Source organism: Ahaetulla prasina, chromosome 8 (assembly GCF_028640845.1).
Source record: "Ahaetulla prasina isolate Xishuangbanna chromosome 8, ASM2864084v1, whole genome shotgun sequence".
NCBI classification, from domain to species: Eukaryota; Metazoa; Chordata; class Lepidosauria; order Squamata; family Colubridae; genus Ahaetulla; species Ahaetulla prasina.
The window spans coordinates 80,671,922-80,690,878 of NC_080546.1; the positions used below are offsets into that span (position 1 = coordinate 80,671,922).

The following is an 18,957-nucleotide window of genomic DNA, read 5'->3' on the forward strand; positions in this document are numbered from 1 at the left end:
CTGCTGTGTATCTATCCCTCAATCCCATCCAGTAGTAATTACTATAGGGAATAATTGGATTACTCCCCTCTCTCCCCCAATTATGGCTTGTCTGTGATTAGCAGTCTGAGATTATATGGAGACTGGGACTTAATTACAGAAATACAGAATCACTATGAGCAGCTATAACATATTGCCATTTTGACTTCGTCTATTGTGCAAAGCAATCTAACAGCAGCTCCCTAATTGGTACAGAGGAAAATAGATGGGGCCACCATCTCTTACAAATAAAGACAGCCCCTCCCCCTTCCCATCCGTTACTATGAGCATATTAGATAATTCCTCAATCTAACTCAGAGATGCAGTAACCATGTATATTTTTAATTTGTTAATAGGCAAGTTACTCAGACTAGTTTTCCTGACGCCTTTAGGAATTTTTCAACCTACTTCTAATAGGAAGTCTCCTTTCCTTTCAACCAGCTGGTCATTCATGGCGCAAGCGTGTCATACATGCAGGGAAACATGAGGTATGCCAACATAAGTTAAAAGAAAGGACAGTTTAGGTTTTCAGCCACAGCGTTACTTTTGCTACAGCAAGATTATCAAGAACCAATGAAATACTGTATACCGGGGTAGTCAACCTTTTTATACCTACTGCCCACTTTTGTATCTCTGTTAGTAGTAAAATTTTCTAACCGCCTACCGGTTCCACAATAATGCGCCATGTATCGTTGTCTGTGCATGCCTCTCATGCATCGTGGATTGGTTTTGGGGTGGGGGGGGCACCGGCTACCAGCTCTGCTTGTCTGTTACAGCTGGGTGGTGTGGGGGGAGATGCGCGAGCTATTCTGGGACGAGGCTCTTTTGTTTGCGATCGCACTATAGCGCCATTTAGTTTCACTTACGTAACGCGAACTAAACTTATGCGCGGGCGAGACAAATAGTATATTTTCAGAACTTTAAATTGTCACGGGGAATTTTATGAAAACCTAATGAAGATGTTTTTAAATAATGCTATGAATTTTTTTTAAAAAGTCAATTAAATTACCATTTTAGAACGGTGGGGAGGGAGAAAAGAGGAGAGAGTAGGAGGTAGGAAAGAGGAGAAGAGGAAGGAAGAGGGGTAGAAGAGGGAGAAGGAAGGTGTAGGGTGGAGGGAGGAGAGGATGTAGATAAGAGAAGGAGAGGAAGGTCTGGAAAGTAGAAGAAGGTAGAAGAGGGAAGAGTGTTAAAAAGGGGGGTGGTGACTGGGCAAGCCCGACTAATTGTATATAACTGTACATTGGATGAGCTGTTTGATGTGATTGTAAAAATAAAACTTTTTTATGAAAAAAAAAGTCAATTAAATTAAAAAAAAAGGAAAGTGCTTCAATATCGGACAAAACCCCTACCGCCCACCATGAAAGCTGGAACGCCCACTAGTGGGCGGTAGGGACCAGGTTGACTACCACTGCTGTGTACAAAAGCGGTCCTGATCGCATGCTTTGTGGAACAGGTGTGCCGTCACTTGCCATTCCAGGCGAGTGCCATCATTGCTGTTACTCACCTTTCCAAGTGCCTATCTAGCTTACGGCTCCCGTTTCCACCCACCCATATAGTTTTTCCATTGAGATTAAATCCTATTTAAGAGTTAGTGGCAGACAGCCACAGGTGAGGAGAGCAGCAGAGTTCAGCACCCAGGGGATGAACCAGCCTGTCAGTACAAAACACAGAAGGGAGTATTTTCCAGTCTGGCATTTTTTCCACCGCTTCTAGATATGTGAAAAGGGGGAGGTGCAAGTCACAAAAGAGTAAATTGACAAGTGTGTCACCCTCAATATTTCAGAGGGTGACTATCCACTTCTTCTGGGAACTACACATTATTTTCTGTTGGACTTTAGAAGAAAATTCCGCTACATTTTTTGTAATTGTCCCATTTAAGGTACAAGCCATGCATTGTTTCACTTGATTTATATTTATCATCTATTGTTTGAAACACTAAGATCTGCTTAGAAAAATATAGGCTCCAGACCAGTGGTGGGTTTCGAAATTTTTTACTACCGGTTCTGTGGGTGTGGCTTGGTGGGCGTGGCAGGAGAAAGATACTGTAAAATCTCCATTCCCTCCCCACTCCAGGGGAAGGTTACTGCAAAATCCCCATTCCCTCCCAATCAGCTGGGACTTGGGAGGCAAAGAATAGATGGGGGGCGGGGCTAGTCAGAATTTTTACAAACTGGTTCTACGAACTACTCAAAATTTCCTCTACTGGTTCTCCAGAACTGGTCAGAACCTGCTGAAACCCACCTCTGCTCCAGACATTCTGTATTACTATTTTTGATCAGTCTCCCGTTAATTGAGGTAAGAGGAATTATAGTGCTAGAATAACTGAGTTCAACTTGCTCCTAGAGCTCAAGTTTCGTAATTTCCAAGTCAAAGAATTACATTTTCAAAATGCGAATAACTGGTTGATAAGAATGATAGGATTCTTTCATTCGACTTTCTCAGATCTTAAGTCTACCTGGTAACAAAAGAGTTAGCTGGAATTTGACTTGCTGCAGAGGATGTAACGGAACTGAAAGAAAGCTTTTAAAGCAAGCAATGAGAGGGAGCAAACAGGAAGATGACAAATTTTAAATGCAATCGTTTTTAAACGGTGCTATACAATGTGCAGTCTGATAGGTCCCCTTTCACAAAGTAGAATCAGCAATGCAACATGCCTTAAGAGATTTAGGAAGCAGCAGCAGGAACATCCAACAACAACAGAAAAATAACCACATTGAGTCTGTTTGTGGTCTCTTAGCAACAGTTTAGTTTACATATCTCACTGAATTCCATAAAAAAAAAGAGAGAGAGAGACACTAACTTTTAAAGGAAAATGTTAATAGAAGAAACATCCTAGTTATTTTTCTTCTGTACTGTAATGAGATTATTAGGAAATATACTGTATATAGCTCACCCTCTAACAGTATCTTTCTACTTTGAACTTTGAAAAAAAAAACTATTTAGTTTCTGTATACAGTATTTTTCCTTCAGGTATAACACATATACGGCTAGATCTTAGAAACAGATGCAGGAATAAAATGAACTAAATCCCAATATAATAAAAGCTCAGTTGTTCTTTTAAAATGTATACTTTCTTCCTCTTTCCATATATTCTCATGAGTCCAGTGGCTTTCTCCCGTTTCTGTATTTCAAACTAACATTAACTGATTCGATTCAAAGGGCAAATGCCATTTTACTTTGTGGCATGCAATATTTAGATTTTTTTTTCTCTCAAGTAAACAGTTCTGGCTTCATCCATCAAGCAAGTTACGTTTGAAGTTAAGAACGAGCACTTTATTTTTTAAAAATAATGGCAGATAACCTACCATGCAAGGAATAATTGAAAACTGAAAATTGAATATATTGCATGCTTACAGAAAAGGAAATTTACTTTTCCTTTCTCATATGTATTTGCTAAGAATAATTAATCCTATTTGCAAGGACTCAGCATGTCAAGAGTTTTTTTATATGACATATCTTTAAAGCTACCACCTCTTTGAAACAAGAGTTTTCATTTTACTATTAATTCTATTTCCTTTAGGGAAAAAATTACAATAGTCGTTTGTCACTATTTTGGCTTGGTTAACCTCATTTTTTTTCCTAATGGACATTCTTCTTGATGGACTTCTCAATATGAGAATTTGAAAAATTACATGGCCACAAAACAAAATCATTTTCAGGGCTTATGGATTTCTAATCATCCTAATGAAAAAAAACAAAAAACCAACCAACCCTATCACAAAACGTATTCTACCTTTCCTTGTATCTTTGGCTGTAAGGCCAAATACATAGCACATTTTTTATTTTATTATATTTGAATAATTTACAGGGCTGCTGATTTCACAACCAGAGTTTTAAATGCTCCCGTACCATTGGGGGCACACCCACAGCCACTAGTTGAATGTTTCGTACGTAAAACTGTAGACAAAGTCTTTTACCTTCATTTTTGACAGTGGTGGTTTGTAAATCGGGGGGATGTCCTTGAAGCGAAAGGCGGGGCTGCTGCAGTCGGCTAAGCATGGGCTGAGGCGACACTCTGCTGTACTCTATTCCTCTAGCAGGGGATCGAGACCTGGGAGAATTCCTTGGGGACTGTTTTGGTGAAGGTCGGGGTGAATTGCGGGGTGATGGAGAGAACCTATTCATAGCTGGGTGCACTGCAGGGTGGCAGCTGTCTTCTTCGTCTTCTAAGCTCTGGGCATCAAGTTCCTGGTCGCTAAACGTTCCCCGCCGCATAGAACTACATGACGAACCAGAGCTACGCCGAGAAGTAGTTGCTGCATATTCTTGCCGAAGACCTAATGACAGAAAGAACATGGTAGCCTGAAGTACAATCATTTAGTACAGACGAGGAACATGTCATAAAACAATTCCCATGCTGATGTTTGACTGTGCTGCCCAGTTCAACAAGGGCTGTTTTCAAGGCAGAAACGTCACTGAATGGATCTCAACTTTTCCAGTAAAACGCAGTACATTATTAGCCGTCACTGCTGAAGGCATTGGAGAATCTGGTAAGGAAATATGTCTGAAGCACAGGTGTCAAACTCAATCACATCATGTGACGCATCACTATGTATCGTGATGTTTTTGGCCTTTGCGGAGCCGAGGTGGGCTGCACGTGATACATCCATCCCGTGGGCTGCCAGTTTGACATCCCTGGTCTGAAGCAATGGCCCAATGCAGCATGGGTTATCTAAAACAGGGGTCTCCAACCTTGGCAACTTTAAGCCTGGTGGACTTCAACTCCCAGAATTCCCCAGCCAGCTTTCCTTGCTGAGGAATTCTGGGAATTAGAGTCCACCAGGCTTAAAAGTTGCCAAGGTTGGAGACCCCTGATCTAGAATTAACCAAAGTTCAGTTACGCACCAGCTATTCTAGTTCTAGACCTTAGCATTCAGGATTCAGGCAAGATTTGAAAGCAAATGATAAGCATGGACTAGCAATGTGGATTTGACATCAGTTCCAAATTTATCACTTTAACCAATACTACGTTTTTCTTGTCAATATTTAACCGCACTTTATTAGGCCAGCTCTTAATAAACTCAGAAATCAAACATTTCACAGCTTCCACAGCAGAAAGACAAAGGTAGGCATTATTCACATCGTAATGACACGCAACGCCAAATGGCTACAATATGCCTCCACATTATCCAGCCAGAAAACAACACACTGGCTTGATTGTTACGCCTACAACATCTCAAACCAGAATCTGTTGGCAGTATTAACTGTATGCTACTATATACTGAAAGATTAATTCTGTGGGGAAATTGCATTATAGGACCTCTGAGCTAAACAGAAACGTAATAAATAGACACAAACAAAAGCTGGATAATATCTACTGGCAAAATGTAAATAGAAGAGAAGAGAATTCTTTATTGGCCAAGTGTGATTGGACACGCAAGGAATTTGTCTCCGGTGCATATGCTCAGAGTGTACATATAAACAAGAAGTAATAGGTCATAGGTCATAAATCATAGTTATAATCATTAATCGTAAGTTGCAAACAACAATTGATAAATCGTAAGAACCCAATAGGAGAGGATAGTAGGAAAGATGAGAAATGAGACCGTACTGAGGGAATTAATTTTTCAGCAGAGTTGTGGCACCGCGGAAAAACTATCTTTATGTCTAGTTGTTTTGGCATACAATGCCCTATAAGTGGCGTCCTTAGGGGAGAAGTTGAAATAGATTGTATCAGGATGTGAGGGGTCTGTTGATATTTTCTCAGCCCTCTCTCTGGCTCGTGCAGGATACAGATCCTAACTTTAACATGTCATAATTTACTTTCTTCTATGGTACGGGGGAGGGGACAGACATATTTCTGACATCTTGCAGGAACTGTCCAATTCCTGTCCCTCTTCCCTTTAGATTAGCTTTAGATTAAATTAGATTAGCTTTAGCTTAGGTTGGACCACCCTATAATTACAACGCCAAAGTAATTGCTATTATAACTGATACATTTTTCTCCAACGAATATGCGGCTTTACATTTTATCCGGCAGACATAATGAAGACTTAGGTTTTCAGTGAAGTTTGAATTAAGAAACACATTTTAACTGAAATATTCCCACAAGTCCCTTGTTTTATTCTGGGCAAGTTACTAAATGCAACAAACACGAAGTCACAACCTTTTATAAAACTAGTTTCAGTTATGTGCCCTCGATGGCAATCACTGAAGGAAAATTGTTCTGTAAATCCGAATTGAATTCGTGCCTGGTAATGCTGTCCCCAATGCAGGTCTCTAAGAGGACTGTAACCAAGAAACATAAAGATTATAGTATTAACTCTGATTTAATTCCCAGTCTGTCACAGAAAGATAATGCAATGGTAGCTCATACATAAGAGTTTTCCATCCTTCTTGGTAAATGTACTGGGAGATGAAGGTGGTACTTTAAGAACTGTCTATTCAAATCCAGATCATGTCTTCAACTACAACCAGCATGTCATCTGAGTTTCCAACAATCTTTTGGGTGATTAGAAGCCAAGAAACCTGTCGAATTTCCAAAATGTTCCCACTTCCCTACCGGTTTATAACCGCAGCACTATAGCAATTATTTAAAATTGCATCTAGAAAGAGTTGCTATGTGGAAACATAAATGGACACATTTCAGCATTGAATATTTCCCTGTTTTTTGTTCACCTCTTAGTTTTTCCTATTATTTTCCACTTCTTTTGGCCAATATATTTCTCAAACCTTTTTGTTTTTAAACATGTGGTCTTCAGGATGAATCCCTGGAGTTTACCAACAAAAGCAAACGTGTAAAAAATATCAGTAAAAAACCTCAGATTTTTACTTCTTATGATGTGAAATCTACTTACTCTCTTCTTGCATCCGGGCTAAAATTTGCACATCGGTCAAGTCGTTTAGTTTGTAATTAGATCCTATTGAGTCTTCGTCCATTTCTGAAGCACTTAATTCACTGTCTATAGAGGATTGTGGGCTGAGTGGAGGATTTCGATCAGAACTTTTGAAATGACCTACAAGAACAGAAAAACAAATTAATACATAAAGACATCCCTATAAATCAGCATGATTTATAGAACATTGAAGGCAGAAAGAAAAAACTTCCAAGAACTAAAACACGTTGAGAAATAAACTCATTTCTTTTCAAGTTAGGTACCGATCAATCTACACTGTGCTGGATTTAAGCGAACTTCTAAATATTGAAACTCTTAAAGTGCTTTAAAGGAAAGCTGAAACAAGTCTTTATTGTTAAAGACTTCTGCAACTCTCCAGTCACCACTTTCATAATAATTGTATCTTGATTTCAATTTTTTGCTATTAAGGAAAAATAATTCTGGCACTCAAAATTATACCTCCACTACAAAAGATGAATTTATAAATGCCAAATAGAATAAATGTAAAAATAACTTTAACGTGTTTGTAAGTAGAGTAGCCTACCTTGACCAGGATTTGGGCATACTCTGGTCTGTACGAAGTTGACTATATAATGGAAGGAAGGAAGGAAGAAAATGCATACAGCAATATAAGGATTACAGCCCAAAATTATTCAGACTTCATTAAAAATTGCTAATATAGGGCTTTATCTGCATAAACTGTATAAGCAGAAATAGATTCAAACATCTGAAATAAAAGAAAATATTAAGAGCGAATGTTTTTCTTGGCGTCTATTATGTGCCGCTTATATCTGAGGCTCTTACCTGAGTTGTTAGGATATATGAGCTGTTTTACTAACGGAGCTTTCGCTGGTGTAGGGGAAGAAGAACTGAAGCTCGTATTGTAGGGACTGCCAGCACTGTGGCTATAGGAATTTGTGTAATTGACAGTGTTGAATGGATTACTATATAGGCTGTGTCTCTTGAGAGCTGTATAAAAAAAACAGGGGGGAAAAATCATATACTGTTTCACAGCACTTAAAATTGCATTTCATATAGTACGTTATGAGGTACAAAATGTGGGTACAAAGTAGAATAAGGTGTTTTTTTTAAATGTATCTCTTCACCTTGTTAATAGCATAAACTCTCTACAGTAGAATCCCATCATTTTTTAATTTTTTAATTTAATTTGGCAAACACTAATATTACATTTTGATAATATAACAGTCCAGAAAACGATCATCTCGTCACTTATTTCAGTTATTTAATGTCCCTGAATATATTTTTTTTGCAAAAAACAATTGCAGATTACTATTTTACATGCCGTTTCTCAGATACCAAGTCATTTAAAATGAAATGACACTGTACAAAACAGCTGCCATGTTGGTATAGTTATTAGACAATAACTACAACATAGCTGGACACTTGCCTCCCATGAATTTTTAATATAGGAAAGCATATCATAATCTTCCTATTAACGTAAATTGGATTTAAAAACAGGCTAACTTTCACTGGAACATCTATTTTTTTTTTAAAAAAAGGATATTAAAATGCTACCTGTTTAAAACAAGTTAGCATATAAAAAAATGCAGAAGCTCACCTGACATGGTCTGTTCAAGCCTATGGATCAACGACTGTTTAGCACATTCAATGTCTGGAGTTGGATAATCCAGTATTTGCCTGCACCAAACGAGCGGACTGATTGATTTTTGCACAGGGGTCACTACTTTCTTCTTTGGTGACATATACAACCTGGTGGAAATTAAATGACACGAACTTTACATAGGATTATACAGTCAAATTAGAACTTCAGTATATTGTTCTTTTTAACAGCAAAGCACAAGACAACACAGTTTTCTTTTAGGTGCATTTTTTTTCCTCAGCTTGCTGGAAATTAAAGAGACTGCTGTTCCCTGGTTGAATGAGCCCACCTAACCCAGTTAATGCCTTCATGGGATCTCCAGATACCAGGGGAAAGATACTCTGAAGGCAGGCACTCTATATAGGGCTCCCCTCTGGGTCACATTATCTTTGGAAGCAATAAGAGCCCCTCTTCTTATACGCTAGTCTTCTGGAGAGCTGTAAAAATCCAGCTTTTGGGGAATTGATTCTGGAACCATTACGTAACTTTTAGTTTCATTACCATACTACAAAGTTTGTATTTTATATTGTTTAATTATAGTTGGCTGTATGATGCACATTGTAATCACCTAGAGCAGTGGTGGGTTTCGAATTTTTTTTACTACCGGTTCTGTGGGTGTGGCTTGGTGGCCGTGGCATGGCTTGGTGGGCGTGGCAGGGGTAGGATACTGTAAAATCTCCATTCCCACCCCACTCCAGGGGAAGGATACTGTAAAATCTCCATTCCCTCCCCAATCCAGGGGAAGGTTACTGCAAAATCCCTATTTCCTCCCAATCAGCTAGGACTTGGGAGGCAGAGAATAGATGGGGGTGGGGCCAGTCAGAATTTTTACTACCGGTTCTCCGAACTACTCAAAATTTCTGCTACTGGTTCTACAGAACTGGTCAGAACCTGCTGAAACCCACCTCTGACCTAGAGTCCAGCAGCACTGAGGCAATGTGATTGATTGATGGGCAGATTGCCTGCCCTCCAGGGAAACAAAAAATCAGATGAATGTTAATTTCACCATGCAAAAACTGATTTTATTAATTCAATATAAAGCATGGGAACTGTCAAAACAGTTTATAAAACACAACAGCCTCTTAAGATATCCACCAGCCATTTCTGTGCATAAGTAAACACTCAGAAATGATATGGAATACAGTTTAGGAAATTGAGGTGGGATGGTAGGAAACTTTACAAAGGAGCAGCTCTTGTCCATTTTGGGGTTGGACGAAAATCTTTCAACATGCAGGGAAGTTTTGGTTCTTTAAGGAGACTTAGGAGCTGAAAGATGAACATTACGAAAAGGGATGGGAAGACAAAGTTCAAGTCAAACAGTGTAAGTCTAAAATCAAGCTTCCACAATATACTGAAAGGCCAAATAATTTGACTTCAATTCAAAACTGCTTGTAAAATAAACTGCGAGATAAAATCAGTCACCCTATTCCAAAGAGTCTACCACCAAGGCAACACTTAGAAATTTCAATAATGGGGGAGATGGGGAGAAACTAACATAGGAAAAAGAATTACAAGAACTGTATACATTGTTCATTGAAAGCGTAGGCATCAACGATTAATACAGAATTGCTATTCCGTATTCTGCATTATACTTGTAACCTTTTGCCATTCATTTTACAATTGTAACTAGTTACGAATGAAATATCAATTCCCCATATTTAACACCTATATAGCAATAGCACTTACTTATATACCGCTTCACAGTACTTTACAGCCCTCTCTAAACGGTTTACAGAGTCCCACATTGCCCCAAACAAGCTGGGTCCTCATATTCACACGTTATAGGGACGTGATGGCTCAGTGGTTAAGAATCTGAGTTCAAGACCTGAGTGCCACGCGATGGCACTAGCACCCATTCTTGCCGCAGCTCCTGTCCACCTAGCAGTTCAAAACCATGTAAATGCAAGCAGATAAATAGGTACCACTTTGGTGGGAAGGTAACAGCCTTCTGTGTTTCACTGCACGCTCTGCATTGCAGTGTGATGTCATGGTGGCCACATGACTATGGAAACATCTTCGGACAATGCTCGCTGCCTCAGCTAAGAAACAGAGATGAGAACCACCTCTTAAGAGTTGGACATGACTGGACAGGGGAAACCTTTACCTTTATGCGTACTTTAAATGAGCACAGTCTATATCAATATTTAAAGTTTTTAATGGGATAAATAACCATGCTTCTTGTTTATTAATTTATCTAGGTTGGATTGACACAGGGGTGTCAAACTCAAGGCCCGTGGCCCGCATCCGGCCCACCAGGTGCTTAGATCTGGCCTGCAGGGCTGCACTGGAAACAACGAAGAACCGGCCCGCAGTGCTTCTGCCAGCAAAAACGGAGCCGCTGCAGCCAAAAATGGAGCTCCGAAGGCCGCGGGCGGCACTCCTAACACAGTTTTCACTGGTAGAGGGTGGCAGGGGGACGTTGCAGCTGAAACGGAGCTTGGGAGCCCATTGTCGCTGGAAAAGCTCTCGGGCCACCACGGGTGCCCCCAAAACGAGTGACATCAGCCCACCCTGGCCACACCCATCCCAGCCCCCAAACGTCAAACGCAACCCTGATGCGGCCCTCAATGAAATCAAGTCCCTGCTGTAGGGAATGCCAGCTGTGGACTAGACTATGAAAACAATAATGCACAGCCATATTATTGCCAAAATATCTCTACTGATTTAAGCATGAATTAATGAAAAGTTGATTAAGGAAATAATGCATTTTGGAAAATAGTTCAACTTTTTAATAAAGTTTTGCTGTACTTCAGAGAAGAGAATGAACATAGAATAGTGAAATGAATTAAATATGTGGAAAAGAGTTAAACTAACCAATCGGCAACTAATGACCTCAGGATAATATTTCTACTTGGAAATTTTATGCTGCTTATTTGAGAATTAATACTGAGTTAAGTACATACATGATTGTACCATCAAAGAAAAATAAATTTAGAACGAGTTTATCTGTGTTCAGTTCACAATTATAACATTAGCCTAATGAATCACACTGCAGATGAATGAGATAGGAGAGAGGTTCCCATGCTGCTAAATATATGCCTGAATATATATATTTTAATTACCTAAATGTACTTGGGCTCTACCTGTCAAGAATGAAGCAAACGTAATGCATGGGAGGGAGGAGAAGCATTTACAGTACTCAATCATACAAGCAATACATATAAAAGGACAAAATCGCTCCACATCCCAATTTTAAGTGAAAAAGTCTTGATTTGTTCATTTAAGCTACCACAATCAAATGACATCATGCATCCTTAATATATCACCTCTTATTCTATTATCTAATTTTGGCGCTAATGAACACATCCACCCTGACTCACAACAGAAAAACAATTGGAATGTACCCTATTATTTGTGTGTGTGTGAGTGTATATAGAAAGCAATATACAAATAAATATAAAAGAATTGGGAGAGAATTCAAGAAACCTTATTGACTATTGGCTTTTCTTGCTGATGTGTTTTCCAGAACTTTATGGCACATTCTATATTCCTTTCAAATATTGTTCTATAATGCAACATCAACCCCCCCCCCCCCAATTTTGGTGTCTTTTCAAGAGATAGGATTCTAATCCCAAAAGGGTCCCTTGGCTTGCTGTGTAAATTAGCAACTGTGAGAAAAAGGCTCTCAAGGTCACTAATTTATTTTTTTTCAAAATTGGCAATTTTAAGACCATTAAGACTTCAACTCCCAGAGCTGACAAACACTGATCTAATGCAGCCCAGCCCAGCCCAGCCCAACCCACCCAGTTGTACAACCAGAATTATACCATACAAACCTCACCATTTCAAAAAATCTGGTCTGAATTTAACATCACTCCTATGTATGAGATAATGGAATGAGAAAAGGCGCAACCCATCCGCTCCACACCCTGGTGTAGGAATAGGCCGATTCAAGGCATCACCCAACCCAATTGTGTCTTTTCCCAGTTAACCAAAGTGTGTTAAGGCCCAGCAAGGGAGCTCCCCAAACCATCTTTCCTGCTCCCCTTAAGCACTTGTGCAAAGAAGGGAAAGGCTGTGGGGAGATTCCTTATGGATGACCCTTGTAGGGAGATTCCCAGCTTTGGGGATCCTTGCTCCCCACAGGGATACCTACAGCCAGTCTTTGAGGATCCCCCAATATTTGGGGCAGGAGGATCCTTCCTTCCTTCCGTCCTTCCTTCCTTCTTCTATTTATCTCCTTCCTTTTATACCTGTCCTTCGTTCCTTCCTATACTCATCTCCTTCCTTCTACCCATGTCCTTCCTTCCTTCCTCTGTTCATCTCTTTCTTTCTACCCATGTCCTTCCTTCCTTCCTTCCTTCTATCCATGTCCCTCCTTCCTTTCTTTCCTTTCTTTGTCTTCCTCCTTCCTTCCTTCCTTCCTCTATTCACCTCCTTCTTTATACCCATGTCCTTCCTTCCTTCCATCTCCTTCTTTCTACCCATATCCTTCCTTCCTTTTATCTCCTTCCTTCTATCATGTCTCTCCTTCCTTCCTTCCTCTATTCATCTCCTTCATTCTACCCATGTCCCTCCCTCCCTCCCTCCCTCCGTCCCTCCTTCCTTCCTCTATTCACCTCCTCCTTTCTACCCATGTCCTTCCTTCCTTTTATCTCCTTCCTTCTATCCATGTCTTTCCTTCCTTCCTTTTCTTTCTTCGTCTATTCCTTCCTTCCTTCCTTCCTTCCTTCCTTCCTTCCTTCCTCTATTCATCTCCTTCCTTCTATCCATGTCTTTTCTTCCTTCCTTTCCTTTCTTCGTCTATTCCTTCCTTCCTTCCTTCCTTTTATCTCCTTCCTTCTATCCATGTCTTTCCTTCCTTCCTTTCCTTTCTTCGTCTATTCCTTCCTTCCTTCCTTCCTTCCTCTATTCATCTCCTTCCTTCTATCCATGTCTTTTCTTCCTTCCTTTCCTTTCTTCGTCTATTCCTTCCTTCCTTCCTTCCTTTTATCTCCTTCCTTCTATCCATGTCTTTCCTTCCTTCCTTTCCTTTCTTCGTCTATTCCTTCCTTCCTTCCTTCCTCCCTCCCTCCGTCCTTCCTTCCTTCCTCTATTCACCTCCTTCTTTCTATCCGTCCTTCCTTCCTTTTATCTCCTTCCTTCTATCCTTCTATCTTTCCTTCCTTCCTTCCTTCTATCCATGTCTTTCCTTCCTTCCTTTCCTTTCTTCGTCTGTTCCTTCCTTCCTTCCTTCCTTCCTTCCTCTATTCATCTCCTTCCATCCATGTCTTTTCTTCCTTCCTTCCTTTCTTCGTCATTCCTTCCTTCCTTCCTTCATTCCTTTTATCTCCTTCCTTCTATCCATGTCTTTCCTTCCTTTCTTTCCTTTCTTGGTCTATTCCTTCCTTCCTTCCTTCCTTCCTTCCTTTTATCTCCTTCCTTCTATCCATGTCTTTTCTTCCTTCCTTCCTTTCTTCGTATTCCTTCCTTCCTTCCTTCCTTCCTTTTATCTCCTTCCTTCTATCCATGTCTTTTCTTCCTTCCTTCCTTTCTTCGTCATTCCTTCCTTCCTTCCTTCCTTTTATCTCCTTCCTTCTATCCATGTCTTTCCTTCCTTCCTTTCCTTTCTTCGTCTATTCCTTCCTTCCTTCCTTCCTCCCTCCCTCCGTCCTTCCTTCCTTCCTCGATTCTCCTCCTTCTTTCTATCCGTCCTTCCTTCCTTTTATCTCCTTCCTTCTATCCTTCTATCTTTCCTTCCTTCCTTCCTTCTATCCCTGTCTTTCCTTCCTTCCTTTCCTTTCTTCGTCTGTTCCTTCCTTCCTTCCTTCCTTCCTTCCTCTATTCATCTCCTTCCATCCATGTCTTTTCTTCCTTCCTTCCTTTCTTCGTCATTCCTTCCTTCCTTCCTTCATTCCTTTTATCTCCTTCCTACTATCCATGTCTTTCCTTCCTTTCTTTCCTTTCTTGGTCTATTCCTTCCTTCCTTCCTTCCTTCCTTCCTTTTATCTCCTTCCTTCTATCCATGTCTTTCCTTCCTTCCTTTCCTTTCTTCGTCTATTCCTTCCTTCCTTCCTTCCTTCCTTTTATCTCCTTCCTTCTATCCATGTCTTTTCTTCCTTCCTTCCTTTCTTCGTCATTCCTTCCTTCCTTCCTTCCTTTTATCTCCTTCCTTCTATCCATGTCTTTCCTTCCTTCCTTTCCTTTCTTCGTCTATTCCTTCCTTCCTTCCTTCCTCCCTCCCTCCGTCCTTCCTTCCTTCCTCTATTCACCTCCTTCTTTCTATCCGTCCTTCCTTCCTTTTATCTCCTTCCTTCTATCCTTCTATCTTTCCTTCCTTCCTTCCTTCTATCCATGTCTTTCCTTCCTTCCTTTCCTTTCTTCGTCTGTTCCTTCCTTCCTTCCTTCCTTCCTCTATTCATCTCCTTCCATCCATGTCTTTTCTTCCTTCCTTTCCTTTCTTCGTCTATTCCTTCCTTCCTTCCTTCCTTCCTTTTATCTCCTTCCTTCTATCCATGTCTTTCCTTCCTTCCTTTCCTTTCTTCGTCTATTCCTTCCTTCCTTCCTTCCTTCCTTCCTTTTATCTCCTTCCTTCTATCCATGTCTTTCCTTCCTTCCTTTCCTTTCTTCGTCTATTCCTTCCTTCCTTCCTTTTATCTCCTTCCTTCTATCCATGTCTTTCCTTCCTTCCTTTCCTTTCTTCGTCTATTCCTTCCTTCCTTCCTTCCTTCCTTTTATCTCCTTCCTTCTATCCATGTCTTTCCTTCCTTCCTTTCTTCGTCTATTCCTTCCTTCCTTCCTTCCTTCCTTCCTCTATTCATCTCCTTCCTTCTATCCATGTCTTTCCTTCCTTCCTATCTCTATTCATCTCCTTCCCTCCCTTCCCGGTTCAGGTGTGGCCTCCCTCCCCGCAGCGCTGCCGCCGCCCCGGCCGTCTCGGCCCCAGCCACCCTCCCGGCTCTTCCTTCCCCCCCTCACCAGCCCGTCTCGTCCTCTTCGCAGCCGGCCAGCCGCTCCAGCTCGTCGGGCCTCAGCGGCTCCACCTCGTCGAGCAGGCCGCTCTTGTCGGCGGCGCCCCGCTCGTCGTCGTCGAGCGCGGGAGGCCGCCGCGGCCCGGCCTTGGCGCTGAGGCCGCGGCTCTCGAGGCCCAGGGGCGACGGCGAGGAGGAGGAGGACGGCGGCGAGGGCTGGGCGGCGGGGGGCGTCAAGAGCAGCGGCGGCGTGCAGGCGCCCGAGCCGCCTCCTCCTCCTCCTCCTCCGCTGAGGAGCCTCTTGGGGCTGCCGCCGGGCGCCCCGGCCGCGCTGCGGATGCGGAGCTGCTCGTTCTGCTTCTCCAGCTTCTTCACCAGCTCCTGCAGCTTCCGCACTTCGGCGTCGGCGTTCACGTTGGAGTTGATGTCCTCCATGGCGCCGCCGCCGCCGCCGCCGCCTCTGGGCTCTTGTCAGGCGGCGTCTGCCGCTCCTCAGAGGCCGAGGCCGCCCGCCCGCTGGCTTGCCAAGGCCGACGGGCCCCCCCTACACGGCCGGGCGGGGAAGCGCAGCCGCCGCCTCCTCAGCCGCCTCCTCAGCCGCTCCCGCCTCCGCCTCGTCGGTTGGCGGCGCCGGGCCCGCCTCAGCTGCGGCCCCGCGCGGCGGAGGGAACCGACACGTAGATCCGGCCGCGGGCCTGGCTGAGCCCCCAGGGAGGGAAGCCGGTCGGGCGTCGGGAGGTGGAGCGTTTTCTCCCTGGAAACCCCCCCCGAGAGGGCGCCCTCCGGGGCTGGGCAGGCGCGCCGTCCTCGGGTGGATCGTAGCCGGGCTCGGGAGACCCGCTTGGGGTCGGCGAGGGCGGTTTGCCCCGGCCTTTTTTTTCCCCCCCGAGTGGGCGGAGGCCTTGTCCGTCTGAAAGAACCGGCAGCGGCCCTCAGGATAGGCACGAAAGGCCCTTTTTCCCCCCACAAGGGGCGGTGGGGACGTTTATTATTATTATTATTGTGACCAGGTGGTCCTCGACTTACAATAGTTTGTTTAGTGACCGGTCAAAGTTCCCACGGGCGCTGAATAAAAGTGACTTTTTAAAAAATTTGCATTTATATCCCGCCCTTCTCCGAAGACTCAGGGCAGCTTACACTACGTTAGCAATAGTCTTCATCCTATTTGTATATTAATATACAAAGTCAACTTATTGCCCCCAACAATCTGGGTCCTCATTTTACCTTCCTTATAAAGGATGGAAGGCTGAGTCAACCTTGAGCCTGGTGGGGCTTGAACCTGCAGAAATTGCAAGCAACCTGTGTTAATAACAGACTGTCTTACCAGTCTGAGCCACAGAGGCCCATGGACTTATGACCGTTGTTCGCTTTTTGTAGCATCCCTACGATCGTGGGGTCAGAATTCAGACGCTTGACCCCTGCTTCGTATTTATGACGGCTGCCGTGCCCAACGTCCTGTGATCGATCCCCTTTTGCGACCTTCTGACAAGCCAAGATTGTCAGAAGCTCAAGCTGACAGTCCAGTGGGGAAGCCAAGGTTCGCTTAACAACCGGGTGGCTAACTTTCATCAACCGCAGTGCTTCACTTAAACAACGGTGGCCAGAAAGGTGGGAAAGTGGGGCAAAACTCACTTTAACAAATGTCTCGCTTAACAACAGAAATGTTGGGCTCAGTTGTGGTTGTAAATCGACGACTACCTGTGGTTCGACTTGAGATTGAAGACACGCTGGCAGGACTTGCCCTGGGGACAAGCTGGGTTACCTGCGTGTTTCGTGGGTGGGAGAATCCCCATTGCTGCAAATTCAGTGTCTCATCCCAGTGCAAAGAATAGAATAGAATAGAATAGAATAGAATAGAATAGAATAGAATAGAATAGAATAGGAATAGAAAAGAATAGAATAGAATAGAATAGAATAGAATAGAATAGAATAGAATAATGAAATGAAGAATAGAATAATGGAATAAAGAATAGAATAGAATAGAATAGAGGAATGAAGAATAGAATAGAATAGAATAATGGAATGAAGAATTAGAATAAAATAGAATAGAATAGAATAGAATAGTGGAATGAAGAATAGAATAGAATACAATAGAATAGAATAGAACAGAACAGAATAGAATAGAATAATGGAATGAAGAATAGAATAGAATATAATAGAGGAATGAAGAATAGAATAGAATAGAATAGAATAGAATAGAATAGAATAGAATAATGGAATGAAGAATAGAATAGAATAGAGTAGAACAGAATAGAATAGAATAGAACAGTGGAATGAAGAATAGAATAGAATAGAATACAATAGAATAGAATAGAACAGAACAGAATAGAATAGAATAGAATAGAATAGAATAGAATAGAATAGAATAGAATAGAATAATGGAATGAAGAATAGAGTAGAACAGAATAGAATAGAATAGAACAGTGGAATGAAGAATAGAATAGAATAGAATAGAATAGAATAGAATAGAACAGAATACAATAGAATAGAATAGAATAGAATAGAATAATGGAATGAAGAATAGAATAGAATAGAATAGAATAGAATAGAATAGAATAGAATAGAATAGAATAGAATAGAATAGAATTTTTTATTGGCCAAGTGTGATTGGACAGACAAGGGATTTTTCTTAGTTTAGGCTGATTTCAGATATCATGCATTTTAAACACGTTTGTAATTTACTCCTGCCCTCCTCATTTAGAAATAATTCCTGATAACTTATAATATACTGATCCCTTGTAACTTTTCACTTATTTTCAATTAATAGAAATGAGAGGAGGTGCGTCTGAGAATATTCCAAGAACTTTCTGTTATAAAACAATCATGGTTTGGTACATTGGAAATCTTCCAAGGCTATACAGAGGAAAGTTTTCCCATGATTTTTTTTCTGTTATGCCATTAGTCTTTTTTTTTTTTTGTATATATTAAAGCAGTCACAAGCTTATATACTATTTAATATAGCCATAAAGACTACCAGTTCAGGTAGTCCTTGACATAAAATAGTTCATTAAGTGACTTCGAAGTCACAATGGCGCTGAAAAAAGTGACTTATGACAGTTTTTCACACGACAGTTGCAGCATCCCCAGGGTCATGTGATCAAAATTCAGACACTTGGCAACTAACTCATATTTATGACGGTTGCAGTGTCTCGGAGTCATGTGATCCCCTTTTACGACCTTCTAACAAGCAAAGTCAATGGGGAGGTCAGATTAACTTAACAACTGTGAGTTACTAACTTAACAACTGTGATGATTCACTTAACAACTGTGGCGAGAAAGGCCGTAAATTGTCTCATTTAGCAACAGAAATGTTGGGCTCAATTGTGGTTGTAAGTCGAGAACTATTAAAACTGGCATAATGGTTTTAATAGTTTTAATCTTAAACTGGGGTTTTTATTGGATTTTTAAAATTCTTTTATAATTTTAAATTTAAACTTTTAATTATCAGCCTTTTGTAATTTGCTAGGTTTTAATTGTTGGTTTTAATTGTATATGTATTGTGTTTTATCTTTGGCTGTACACCGCCCTGAATCCTTCGGGAGAAGGGTGGTATAAAAATTTAATAAATAATAAATAAAATAATAAATAA

General features: G+C 41.4%; 1 protein-coding gene across 4 annotated transcripts in view; it reads right to left on the reverse strand.

Annotated features, from left to right (window-relative positions):
* The window catches only part of SLAIN2 (SLAIN motif family member 2), a 32,900-nt gene extending 16,955 nt beyond the window's left edge, over nucleotides 1-15,945 (reverse strand). For 2 of the 4 annotated variants that reach the window (XM_058192490.1, XM_058192491.1), the window contains exons 1-5: nucleotides 15,376-15,945; nucleotides 8,437-8,588; nucleotides 7,662-7,826; nucleotides 6,819-6,977; nucleotides 3,939-4,298 (exon numbers count right to left, since the gene is read on the reverse strand). In XM_058192490.1, the coding sequence (XP_058048473.1) occupies nucleotides 3,939-4,298; nucleotides 6,819-6,977; nucleotides 7,662-7,826; nucleotides 8,437-8,588; nucleotides 15,376-15,803 (1,264 nt within the window). In that variant the 5' untranslated portion in view covers nucleotides 15,804-15,945. The remainder of the gene's footprint in view (nucleotides 1-3,938; nucleotides 4,299-6,818; nucleotides 6,978-7,661; nucleotides 7,827-8,436; nucleotides 8,589-15,375) is intronic. The other 2 variants (XM_058192489.1, XM_058192488.1) reach the window with 1 other exon arrangement.
* Between the last annotated feature and the right edge of the window lie 3,012 nt (nucleotides 15,946-18,957).